The sequence below is a fragment of the Mus musculus genome, chromosome 9, assembly GCF_000001635.26.
Source record: "Mus musculus strain C57BL/6J chromosome 9, GRCm38.p6 C57BL/6J".
NCBI classification, from domain to species: domain Eukaryota; kingdom Metazoa; phylum Chordata; class Mammalia; order Rodentia; family Muridae; genus Mus; species Mus musculus.
The window spans coordinates 54980235-54993421 of NC_000075.6; the positions used below are offsets into that span (position 1 = coordinate 54980235).

The 13187-nt window shown below is 43.6% G+C and overlaps 1 protein-coding gene across 4 annotated transcripts in view; it reads left to right on the top strand.

Moving 5' to 3' along the window:
- Positions 1 to 592: 592 nt before the first annotated feature.
- Positions 593 to 13187, top strand: part of Chrna5 (cholinergic receptor, nicotinic, alpha polypeptide 5) — a 30594-nt gene continuing 17999 nt past the window's right edge. For 2 of the 4 annotated variants that reach the window (NM_001373901.1, NM_001373902.1), the window contains exon 1: positions 1254 to 1487. In NM_001373901.1, the coding sequence (NP_001360830.1) occupies positions 1382 to 1487 (106 nt within the window). In that variant the 5' untranslated portion in view covers positions 1254 to 1381. Of the gene's footprint in view, positions 1014 to 1253; positions 1488 to 13187 lie in introns of those variants that run through there. The other 2 variants (XM_030244017.1, NM_176844.5) reach the window with 2 other exon arrangements.

Here is a 13187-nt window from a genome sequence, read left to right on the forward strand (position 1 = left end):
CCCAGCTTTACCACTGACAGGTATTGTGATCTTCAGTAATTATTCAACTCCACTCTCCACGTTCCTTAGCTGTGAAAGTAGAGCAACACTCTAAAGTCACCCAAACACTGGCAAGAACAAATGGTATAAGTAGCTGTAAGTCCTATAAATTCTTCAAAGTATATATTTGCTGTGTAGGGGGTTAGGCACTGTCTCACTCTTGTGCAGAGGTGTAATTAACAACTGGCATTGTGAACACCATACACATCTTTTATTCTCTGGTTCTTTCATTTGCCTGCTTAAATACACTCGCTCATTTGGACATTGTTTCCATTTCCCTGGGTATACTTGGACCCAGGGGGAAAAGGTCTTAAATGACTTTTGCCTTTAAGATTCTTTGCAACCCGGTCTCACTTAAACAGATTTATGCAGTCTGAAGGTTGGAGTGAGATTTCTGCCTATAATGAATTGTAGAGGTGCCAACTCCATAATTTTCTGTGAAAAATCTGGCATGCTCTGCCACTGAAGTTTAAAGATAATTTGCCTGAATCTCTTCAACCAAATGAAGCGTTCTAATCAATTATGAGCAGAGGCAATGAGATACAGTGTAGAGTCTACAGGGATTTGTGACGCAGTCAGCATCGATCTCCATCAAAGTTGTAAGGGAGCAGTGGCAGTCGAAGGCACTAATATTTACAATGCCAAGTGATGACCGCACAGGCAGCATGGCCTACTCTGGAAGCAATTGCCTATCATTTTCGCGGATGACTTGAATGAATGTCAGAGCTGTCAGTCACAGTTGTCCTTCAGAGTCCTCCAGTTTATCCATCTCATTTACAAGGAAGAGAAAATAGACGCACAAAGGAAGAGTGATTTGAACAAGATGCAGATCTCGAATGCAGGTCTTCTGATATGGATCACTTAGTATCTACAGCAGGGGCATGAAAGTCCACAGCAGGGAGGCAGTCTTGTTGGCTCACTCGGGGATCCAGAGTTTACAGTTCCAAAGGAAACAAAACCGCACCAAAACAGAGGTCAGGACAGTCTTCGCACCTGTCACAATTCTTGCGGAAGGCTGAGAAGGGGGGTGACAAGGTAGCACCAGGTGTGGGAAAGGCGGAGCTACGAGTTGATGAAGCTGGACCCGGGGCGGAGCCTAGAAGGACAGGGTGTGGGCTCTGGGGGCGGGGCTGCGGGCCATAGGGGCGGGGCTAAGCGCCGCGGCTCCGCCCTCGAGCTCCGCGGGCCTTCCACCGAGTGGTAAGGTGGGCTTCGTGCAGAAGCTGAAGAGCGAGCGGCGAGCGGCTTCCGAGAAACGAGCGGATTTCGGCGGCAGCTCTTGTGCTCCGTCCCTCAGGGCCCGGAGTAATCCGCGAGGCAGCCGTCGGCGGGCGGACGGGCGATGGCGGCGCGGGGGTCGCGGCGGCGCGCGCTGCGCCTGCTCTTGATGGTGCAGCTGCTGGCGGGGCGCTGGCGGCCGGCCGGGGCGGCGCGGGGCGCGCGGGGAGGTGAGCCGGGGCGGGGCTGAGGGTCGCGGGGCCCCGCAGCAGGGCTCCGCTCCCTTTCCCTTTCTTCTGAAAATTCGGGATGAGGTTCCAGGTTAGCACCCAAAAGCAAAGAAAAGGCCGGTTTTGGCGTTCGGTGGCTGTCACCGTTGGGCGGCTGGTGTAGGGCGTGCCTCGGTACAACTTTCCAAGAGCGTGCTGCTGTCATCGGGCTTCCCACTTGGTGGCTGGTTCTCGGTGTGGAGACTTTGGGCTTAATGTTCGCCTTTGAGACTTTATAGTTTACCCTCTTCTCCCTCACTCCTGGCAGCATCTTGGCCAGAAGAAGCAAACGTTTGCAGAAGAAACGTTTGCTAGGCAGTTCACATGCCCAGACTTCGGGACTCAAGGATTGTATCTGGGTTCCTCGCTCTTTTGGAACAGGGCTCGCGCGTACCACCCTCCCAGCTCGACCCTCCACGTTCTCCCGCGCCCCATCTCCCTCCCCTGGTTAGCGTTTCAGATGTTGTGGGTTGGGATAGAAACAAACAAAACAACCTAGCTAGTACTTTGAATTTACAGTGCTTTAGCATATTTTAGTCCGCCCTTTTAAGAACTTTGGAAAAAAATACTACCGTTTCTGGAGCACCTGTGGTGTGTCCTATATTAGAGAAGGTGCGGCTCCTTTAAGTGGAGGGTCGCTGCACTCAAAGCTCAGTTTTATTGAGATGAGGAAATCTGGCAGACCTTTCTTTCCTTAAGGTTCTTAAATTGTGAGTCCTGGTTTTCTTTAGGAAGTGGTAACTTCGCAGGCTAGGATTCCCGATTACAGGACCGGTCTACTGAAGAGATGAAATCTTTGCAGAGTGTAAACAGTTTAGAGAAGGAAAGGGGTGCCCTTGTCTTAATTTATGTCCCCAGTGTGTCTTGTCTTAAGACAGAATTCTCTCCACTGCGTTCTTCCGTTGAACCAGGAGGACAACACTGCTTGCTTTTCTCATCCGTTTTCAGGATTGATTGGTGCATATAAAACGCCAGGCAGTGCCTGACAGCCTAGAAAATGGTATCCCTGCCACTCTTGATGGAGCTGGGAATTTTGAAAAGGTTTCTCTGTTTTAAGATAAATCATTGTTGCTGATTCTTCAATGGTGTAAACTGCTAACTCTTGTGAGGCTTGGTGTTTTAACCAGACTTGATGACCTACTCCTTTCTTTTCCCACTCGGTGAGACTTCTTTAATACTAAGCATCTTTATACTAGTTTCCCCCCCCCCCCATGCGAGCTCCTTAAGATCCGATTCCTTTGTGTGTGGGTATGCGCATGTGCTGGTAGAGGAGAGATCAGCCTTGGATATTGTTCCTGGGGGTGGGGGAGCTGTCCAATTTGGTTGTTTTGTTTGTTTGTTGTTGTTTGTGACAGTCTTTCACTGTGACCTGGGGCTCGTGGTTAGGATAGGCCAGTTGACAATCCTGCTGAATTCCATGGATCTGCCTGTCTCTGCCTTCCTAGTGTTGGGATTACTAGGGCCTCCTTGCCAGGCCTTTTACATTTTGCTGTGGGTTAAACCTAGGTCCTTGTGCTGTGCAGCAAACACTCGACAAGCTGAGCCATCTCCCAACCCTCAAGACCTGCTCTGCTTTTCCGTTTATCTTGGTATCCTTAATACCTGGTTTATTATAGGAGACTAGTGGATGTTTATAAATGAGTGGATGGAATAATAATAATGGATATTTTCTCACATGTAAGAAAAGGCCATTACATATTCCCCTCTACAGCTCTAAACTTCTTAAGTTCTGTGCATTCTAAATGAGTGCCTTGAAGAAGACACTGATACAGAGTGATATTGTTGCGCATTTGCAAATAAATGTTAATATGCTTTTGTGTTCTACTACCTCTGAATTCTCAGTGGCTGTCTGTATGGAGTTAAGAGACCTAGGAACTGGCTGTGGGTTATTTATTTATTTATTTATTTATTTGGCTTATTCAACTTTGCTGACTCCTTATCTCTCCCTCTTTTAGATGATAGAGTGGAGGTGGATGTTTTTCAGAGAATTGATTTTATATTTATGTTTTATTGTTCTCATATTCATCTTAGGTTCTCATCATAACTCTTACGGTTTCCTATGAGCCAATTCCCAGACAAAAGAATTCTCGTCTCATCAGCCAGCAGCCATCCATACCTGTTTGGCTGAGTGAAGGTCACAGAGCTGTGGAAAGTAGCCTGGAAGGCAATTCCGTCTGCGATGAAATATAATTTACTAGTACATTAAGATAATATAGGTCTCTGAACTGACCCATGATGAGGACATTTATGGAAATTAAACAGTCATTAGTTAGGTACAGTTCTTAGCTGTGCGACGTTTTAAATGTTGAAACTTTATTTTAGTGTATGTTCTTCAGTCGAAGGAAGGTAAAATAATTTAATAGAAATATACTCGTGTGGCTGTCAACTTCACTTTTATCATTCATTATTTTTAAAGAAAGTATTGACATTTATTGAGCATGTGCACAGAGCTCCAGCTTTGTATGTTCTAACTCCTGTGAAACGACCCACCGTGTGTGAAGTATTATTTCTGTTGGCTCACCCTGCAGGATTTATTCAGGACAAATCAGTGTCTTAGGTGCTGGTGAGATGACAGTAAACACAATCCTCTGCCTCTTTAGAGCTTAATCCATCAGATGATGAGGTTGACATACAAGTTATTTATATGATTTGGTCTAGGCTGCAGCTAATGAATGAGAGAATCTAGATTTGAACTTGGGAAGTCTGACTGGGGCTTTGCTTTTAGTCACTATTCTTAGCTAACCTCATATTTTAACGGCCAACAAAAGTGAAACAGACCAGGTATTTAACTTTGGAGGGTTAATATTTTAAATATATACTTTTAGTGAATATTTTTTTCATACAATCTATTCTGATCACAGCTTCCCCCCGCCCCCAGCCCCTTCTGGATCACCCCTGCCTCCACCCACACAACTCTATGCTCATTCAGAGAAACAATCTTTTTTTCTCTCTTTAGGAAACAAACAGGTAAACAAATCAGAATTGAAAAAAACAAAACAGAAAAATACAGAACACACACACAGACCACAAACAAAACAAAATCCCACTAAATCAGAAACCATAATATACAAGCAAAAGACCAGCAAGACAAAACAACAAAACAAAATGAAGTAAAGGCCCAAACAAAGCAATATGAGTCAAAAATATCTACAAAAATATCATTGAGTTTGTTTTGTTTTGGCAGTCAACTGCTGGGCATGAGGTTTACCCTTAAGTGTGGTTGTTGTTGTTTTCCAGATAGGATTTCTCTGAGTAGCCCTGGCTGTCCTGGAGCTCACTATGTAGACCAGGCTGGCCTCGAACTCAGAAATCTGCCTGCCTCTGCCTCCCAAGTGCTGGGATTGCCCCACCACTGCCTGGCTTAAGTGTGTTTTATACACCTAGTGAGACTCCATTGGAGAAAATGATTTTTTTCCTTTACAAGAGGTTGTCAATTGAAGTAACTTTTTGGTTATAAGTGGGATACTGTGTCCACTACTCCTCTCAGTGCTGGGACATTGTCTGGCTTGAACCTGTGCAGGCCCTATGCACAATGCCACAGTCTCTGTGGGCTCATATGTATATCAGTCCTGTTGTATCTGGAAGACAGTGTTTTCTTGATGACATCCATCCTTCTGGCTCTCAGTTTTTCTGCCTCTTCTTCTGTACAGTTCCCTGAGCCCTTAAGGAGAGTGGTTTAATAAAGACATCCTACTTTAGAGTAAACTTCCAAAATCTCTCTCTCTCTGTCTCTTCCCCCCTGCACTCCCCACCCCCCGCACACATTGCCCAGCTGTGGTCTCTGTTAGTTCTCATCTACTGCAGAAGGAAACCTCTCTGAATGTGGCTGAGACATTGACCTGTTAATATAGCAGAATGTCATTAGGAGTCATTTTATTGCTTTGTCCTTTTAGCAGTAGTATTTGGTTTTCTTCTAGACCCATGGCCTATCCAGTCTCGGGTTCTTGGCCACCAGAGCAGTGTCAGGCTTGGGTTCTGTTTTGTGTAGTCAGCCTTAGATCCAGTTAGAGAATGGCTAGTCACTCCTACAGTGTTTGTGCTACCACTGCACCAAGATGTCATGCGGGCACGTCACAGTTGTAGATTGCAGTTTGTGGTAGAATATCTTCCATGAACCATGGAAGATCATGAACATCAGTCAGTGGGGATGAAGGCTCTAATTAGGCACCAGCTTGGCTTCTCTGTGTTCTCTGAAATATGTAAGTGTTGACTTCAGCGGTAGAGCCTCACTATCAGTTTGTGGGAAACAACCAGAAGCCTTGACAATAGACTGAGGTGTTTGGGGGTTTCCATGATATCCCTTTGGCCAATGACTCAACTAGATGTAAGTTTTCATTATTTGGTGAGTTAGTTTCATATACTTTAGATTACTTTCATGTATGGATGGAGTTATGATGATTGAGATGACTAGGACTGGATATCTGGCATTGTCTTTGTTGCTTGGGTGTTCCCTTCCTTGGTTTCTATTGTAGATAAAAGCTGCATAAAACCATGTGTATGTGAGAGAGACAGAAATGAAAGAGAAATGAGACTGGGGGAGTAAAGGACTAGTGGGGTGGGGTGGGGCTGGGGATGGAAAGGACTTGGAGACGAGTGTGGCCGAGGTACATGACATACTTGAATAAAAACGTTTGCATAAAACTAGTCACCATCCACAATGACTAGACACCAAGAAAACCTTTTTAAAGTTCACAGTCAACTTAGGCTAAGCAGGACTTGTCTTATAGAAAGAAAATAATTGTTTTCTTGAAAATGCAGAACCTGCAGGCGAGGGTCACGATTCACTGGACAGTGCAGCTGTACCTGGGCAGTTATTGATTCACTGGGACATGTTTCATGTAGCCCAGGTTGACCTCGACTGGATGCAGAGTCCAGGGTGACCTTGAGCGCCCCCCCCCCCCACTTCCCAACTGCTAGGATTCCAGTTGTGTTTCACCGAGCTCGCGCCTGAGTTTATGAAAGTATCTGCGCACAGTGCTCTGTCTGATACGATTGTCAGAATCGAGGGTTCCTGTGCTTCTGTGATTACAAATTATATCTACCTAGCAATTTTTAAAAATTAGACCGAGTTTTTAGTACAATAATTTCAGCATATCATTTTTCTTTTGGTAGCATTGTTTTTCTCTTGTAATAGTTGGGATTAAACTCTTCTAGATGATATTTTTAGTTTAAAATTAAGTAAGCAAGTAGATGCAGACATATTGAACTTAGAATACTTTAGGAAGAAGTTAGAATTTGTTTCTTTGTCTGTTTGTTTGTTTGTTTGTTTGTTTGTTTTTTTGAGACAGAGTTTCTCTGTGTAGCCCTGGCTATCCTGGAACTCACTCTGTAGACCAGGCTGGCCTCACTCAGAAATCCACCTACCTCTGCCTCCCAAGTGCTGAGATTAAAGGCGCGCGCCACCACCGCCCGGCTAGAATTTGTTTCTTTAGGGATTTTTCTCTGGAACAGTGGAAACAGTGTGATGGAAAACCATTTTTTAAACCTTTTACTTATGCGTGTGTGTGTGTGTGTGCATGGGTGCATGCGTGCATGTGCATGAGTGTGGGTGCCTAAAGAGGCCAGGGGTGTCAGGCTCTGTGGAGATGGAGTCATGGGCAGTTGTAAGCCTTCCAGTGTGGGTGTTGGGAGTCAATCTTAGGTCTTCCAGAAGAGCAGCAAGTACTCAAACAGAGGTTTCTGGGAAAAATATGTTTATTAGGACAAGGTTTTTTGTGTAGCCCCGGCTGCCCTGGAACTCACTCTGTAAGTCAGGCTGGCCCCAAACTTAGAGATCTGCCTGCCTCTGCCTCCCAAGTGCTGGGGGACTAAAGATGTTTGCCACCACTGCCTGGCTATGATTTTCATTTAAATGTTTTCTTTATGATTTATTTTTTAAAAGATGTAGTTATTTATTTTGTGTATATGATTACACCATTACTCTCTTCAGACACAACAGAAGAGGGCATCAGACTCCTTTGCAGATGGTTGTGAGCCACCATGTGGTTTCTGGGAATTGAACTCAGGACCTCTGGAAAAGCAATCATAGTGCTCTTAACCACTGAGCACTCCAGCCCTGTCTATTATGATTTAAAACAACATGGCATCATCTCTCCAATCCTTTAATTTTGACCTCATGCTCTTTTCTTGTAACGCAGGACTGAAGAGAAGGAAGGGGATGCCAGTAAAAATAGATGTGAATTCATTGTTCTGACAAGAAGAAAATTATAAACGTTTGGATTAAAAAAAATTCTCCTTAAAGATTTTAGTGATATGTGTTGAATTAGGCAGAACTTTTCTTCTGAGTGGAAGTTTCTCAACCTCTGAAACCTTTGGCTTGGGAAGTGTTTGTTGTTGGGAGGAAAGGGTCCTGGCCATGTAGCATGTTAGTTAATAGCATCCCTGTAGGAAAGGGTCCTGGCCATGTAGCATGTTAGTTAATAGCATCCCTGTAGGAAAGGGTCCTGGCCATGTAGCATGTTAGTTAATAGCATCCCTGTGGGAAAGGGTCCTGGCCATGTAGCATGTTAGTTAATAGCATCCCTGTAGGAAAGGGTCCTGGCCATGTAGCATGTTAGTTAATAGCATCCCTGTAGGAAAGGGTCCTGGCTTTCTAGTGTGTTTACAGCATCCCTGACCTCTATTTGTCAGCCACCACCAGCACCTACTGAAAGTCTCCAGAGTCTTTCAGATGTTTCCTATGGGTCAGAATTGTTCTTCCCCGGCCTATGAGGATCCCACTTGTAGTTTTGTTGAGAAGCCTCTCACATATTGCTGTGTGAAGGGACCCTTGGGGGTTTCTTAAGGGCATATGGGGGTTCAGAAGGTCAGAGGCAGGGCCTGAGGCTCAAATGTCTCTGAGCTTCCAAGGGAAGTTTGTGAGATTCATGCTGTACTGGCTGTACTTGAGTTTTGTTTGTTTGCTTGCTTGTTTTTAAGACAGGGTCTCATGTAGCCCAGGTTGATGTCATTTTTATATGTAGCCACTGTTGTGGAGAGTAACACAGTTTAAATAGGAGAGCTATTCAGGTAAGTCCCCATTTGTGTCAATTAGTGTCATTCTCAGGATCCAATGAAAGTAGCAAATGTTTGACTAAATGACATAAAACTAATAGAAACCTGGGGGGTTGGGACTGGAGAGATGGCTCAGCGGTCCGGAGTTCAATTCCCAGCAACCACATGGTGGCTCACAACCATCCTTAGTGAGATCTGATACCCTCTTCTGGAGTGTCTGAAGACAGCTAAAGTGTACTTATATATAATAAATAAATCTAAAAAAAAAAAAATAAGAGCACTTATTCTGGCAGAGGACCTGGGTTCGATTTCCAGCACCCATATGATGGCTCACAACCTCCAAACTGCAGTTCCAAGGGATCCAGTTCTCTCTACTGGCCTATGAGGGGATCAGGCACTCGTGTGGTGCACATACATATATAAGCAAGCAAAATACACATAAAATTTTAAATTCTAGCAACAACAAACTCCTGAAGAATTCCTGACTCCACCACTTAAATGCTAGGACTATAGGGCACTATGCCTGGTTCTTATCTTCATCTTTCTATATTCTGTATTTCTTTAAGTCATTATTTGCTCATAGCTGGACAATTCTGAAAAAAGATTCAGTCTCAACTACGTAGGTAAGAATGGCCTTCAACTCCTGATTGTCCTGACTCCAGCAGACTCTGGGATGACAGGGGTGTAACACTTCATTGGCTCCAGGGGAAGAGGTTTGCAGGAGTCTTATGAAGGTCAGATAGGCTTTGCAGCTTCTTATGCCCATTGGATGTTTTATTTCCTAACGCTGTCAATGTGCTCGCTTAAATATGTATTTGCTACCCATTGGAAGATTTCTAGTGCCAAACTAAAATAGCAAACTCTGCATTTATTTGATTTTGCTAATGCCTAGCCTCTTTTTGAACTCCTTGAGGACTGTTGACTGGGCCTAAACTTAACACTGCCTGAGGTCATTGTGTACTCCTCAGGTTCTGAGAGTCAGGGAAAGATGTAGAACTGAGCTTTGTAATAGCATTTGCTGTGTAATTGTGTCCTGTAATTTTGTGTTAAAAATCAATTGAAAGCAACACCCCTGCACTCATCTGTGATACTGAAACAATGATTAGTAAGCACACTGGACCTATTTGTCACGTTGGAAGTGCTGAGTTAGTGCATGCTTAGTCCCCTGTATTAACCAAATGCTTTTGTTCCCTGCTTTATCCTGATATCTCTTAAAATAGCTCTCCTAGGACTGCAGCAAGGAGAATTTTTTAAAAGAGGCATTAAAGTCATTTTTGTGTGTGTGTGTGTGTGTGTTAACTTAAAAAAAGATACAAGGAGACTTAGAGGGTAGGATTAACTGCTCCAGGAATGCCTTCATTTTGAGTTGGGAAGAGAGGATATCTCTCACCATTACAAACCTTTCTAGGTACATGATGTATTTCACTCTTAGGTAGCCTGTGAAGAGGTTAGGGAAGACTCCTGGCAACACGTAGCACAACTGAAGGCATGCACACCCTTGACTCAGATATACAGCATGTTAGCTACATTTTCTATAGTATTGTCATTGGAAACAATGCACACAACATACATGTCCACCTGTGAAACCTGAGAGTATGACAAGGACCCATAGCACAGACCACTCTGTACTTAGGAAGGAAGAATAGAGATGGATGCATAGCCATAACATACTTTTGAATGGAAGAAATAAAGCTAAAGAACTTTAAAAGGGAAACGTGTTCTTCTGTGCAGATATGATGTGCATGTGTGTGTGGTTAAAGTGTGCACCCTTCAGACTCATCCGTGGTCAACTCTAGAGTCAGAAAGAGAGGGGAGGTAGATTCCCTTCTAAATGAACTTCTAGGTTTGAGTTGTAACAATGACCACACCTTATTTTTTTTTTTTTTTGTAATTTTATAATGAAAGTATCATTTAGAGAAAAAAAACGGGTCAGGCCTCTGCTACTTACTTGCTACTGTTTGAGCAGTGCTTCTCAGAGAGGGGAATTTTTGGTGTCCCCTCCCCCCATTAGGCAGTGTCTAAAGGCACTTACAGTTGTTGCATAAAAACAGTATCTGGTGGATGGAAGCAGAAATATACAGGTCCAGGATAGCTCTCACACAGCAAAGAATCGCTGGTCTCAAAATGTCAGTCATGCCAAGTCAAGAAATCTGTTTAGATTAGAAGGTTGTGTATTGGACACATTCCAGAAAGCACCATTCTTACTGTTGGGTGTCCTCTGCGTGACCACAGAATTCTAAGTACGACATGTACAAGTCTGCATCCCAGTAGGGCGTGCACTGTGTCCTTGTGCTCTGTTCTGTCCCTAATGCAGAGGCATTGCATGCACATGTTTCACAGCTGAGCACTTGGGCAAGTGTAGAGAAAAAAGTAAAAATAAATATTTAAATTACTTAGACACTACCTGATATAATAAGAAAATTTATTTATTTTTTTTTATTTACACAGCAGTAAAACAGCTAAGTATAGGTCATCTTTTTTTTTTTTAATGTTATTTATTTAAACACAGGGTCCTACACTGTATGTAGCCCAGCCTAGCCTTGAACTCAGGATCCTCCTGCCTCAACCCCCTCATTCTGGAGTTAAAGATGTGTATCACCACATCCAGTTTATTAATGTTTTGTAATGAAAAATTAAAACATATAAAATTGGTCCAGTGTAGTCAGTTCTAGTAGCCCAGGCCAGTAAATTCAGCCAAATGAGAAACTTAGGTAGAAGTCACAGTTCCTTGTCCTGCCTGGGCTGCAGCGTGAGTTAAGGCTCAGCTGTAGAGCCTGTCACAGAAAGCAAGAGGAGGTCCAAGGGTGTGGCTTGGTGGTAGATACTTGCTGTCTTAGTCAGGGTTTCTATTCCTGCACAAAACATCATAACCAAGAAGCAAGTTGGGGAGAAAAGGATTTACTCAGCTTACACTTCCACATTTCTGTTCATCACCAAAGAAAGTCAGGACTGGAACTCAAGCAGGTCAGGAAGCAGGAGCTGATGGGAGGGATGTTTCATACTGGCTTGCTTCCCCTGGCTTGCTCAGCTTGCTTTCTTATAGAATGCAGGACTAGCCCAGGGATAGGACCAGCCCAGGGATAGCACCACCCACAATGGGCTGGGCCCACCCACCTTGATCACTAATTGAGAAAATGCCTTACAGCTGGACTCATGGAGACATTTCCTCAAGGGAGGCTCCTTTCTCTGTGGTAACTCCAGCTTGTGTCAAGTGGACACTCAAAACCAGCCAGTACACTTGCCTAGCAGGTAGAAGGCCTCAGGTTCAACTGTCTGAACCTGGGGAGTGGGGGCTTGAGGGTGAGGGAGTGTCTAGTACAATGGATTGAGAGTTCTTGCCATACATTATTACCAATTATACTTTGATAATAAGATAATCCTTTTTAAATATAGATTAGAAATTGTAGCATATAGAGATCAAAGGCCTGGAGGAATGCCAAGCATTCCGTGAAGGTTTGCAGCTCCGCAGTTCTGTTCTTTCTTCTTCACCATAGTAATATTAAGGGACAAGAGTCTTTCTTTGAAAATAAATGTAGTTTTTTTTTTTTCTAAATTACTTGACTTTAAGCTTTTGTCTTTAGACAGCCCAGGCTGACCTTGAACCTTTGCTAGACTGGAAGTCTTGATATTCCCATTTTAGCTCCCTAAATGTTAAAATTCCGTATGGGTACGATCATCCCTGGTTTTATGAAAAAATTTAAATGTCATATTCCAATTCTTCAACTCGAGACAGTTGATATTCAGAATTAAAACTGAATGTGCGAAACCAAACTGTGAATCATTTGAGATGTTAATGGCATATATAGTTCCATGTGTTAGCTGTTCAGCTTAGTCTTTCTTTTGTTGTATTTTCAAAGACGTGAGGGGAATTACATCATGGAGTGTTTATGTGCTTCTCCGAGTCTGCTTAATAACTTGGTTCCCTGTTTTTTTTTTATGATTTTATGATTTGTGACTTATGGCAATTAGTACACTGATAATATACTCATTAGTTTTAATGACTAGGCTTGAAGGCAGGTGTGCTAGCACATAACTGTCTGTGACTCTAGTACCCAGAAAGTAGAGTCAACAAGAGAAAGGATTGTATGCTAACCGAGGTGATGGAGTAAGACACTGACTCAAAGGTAACCCCCCAAAACACCCTCCCCAAGCAACCCCTTCTTCCCAACAACCCCACTAACAACCCCCCTAAAACAAATCCCTCCCCAAGCAACCCGCCCCTCCCACACAGGTGAATTGGAGAAAGCTTTGTCATTGTGCCATATCAAGAGTGCCTTGTACCGCACACATATTCTTCCTCTGTATCTTTGCGGGGTTCTCTTGCCTTGGACTTGCTTGGAAACTATCTTTGTTGGATATTGGTAGGCATCAGAAAGGCTCTGCAGGGGCTGCTTGCTTTTATTGCAGTGCTTTGGGATGGTTGCCTATAGAGGCTTATTGTTTTCTGTTACTGTAGCAATTATTTGTGGAATAAGAGCAAGCTGGGGCCGGCACTTACACACACACTTCTAGCCTTCACAATAGCCTTTAAGGTAGGCACTGTTCTATACCTGTTTTCACAGGTGTAGAGAACCATGTGGAGACAGATTAGGACACTGGCCATGAAGTCACATAGTAAATATTAGGGACCAGAATGGGATCTAGCCTGGATATTTAAAAATTCTAAGT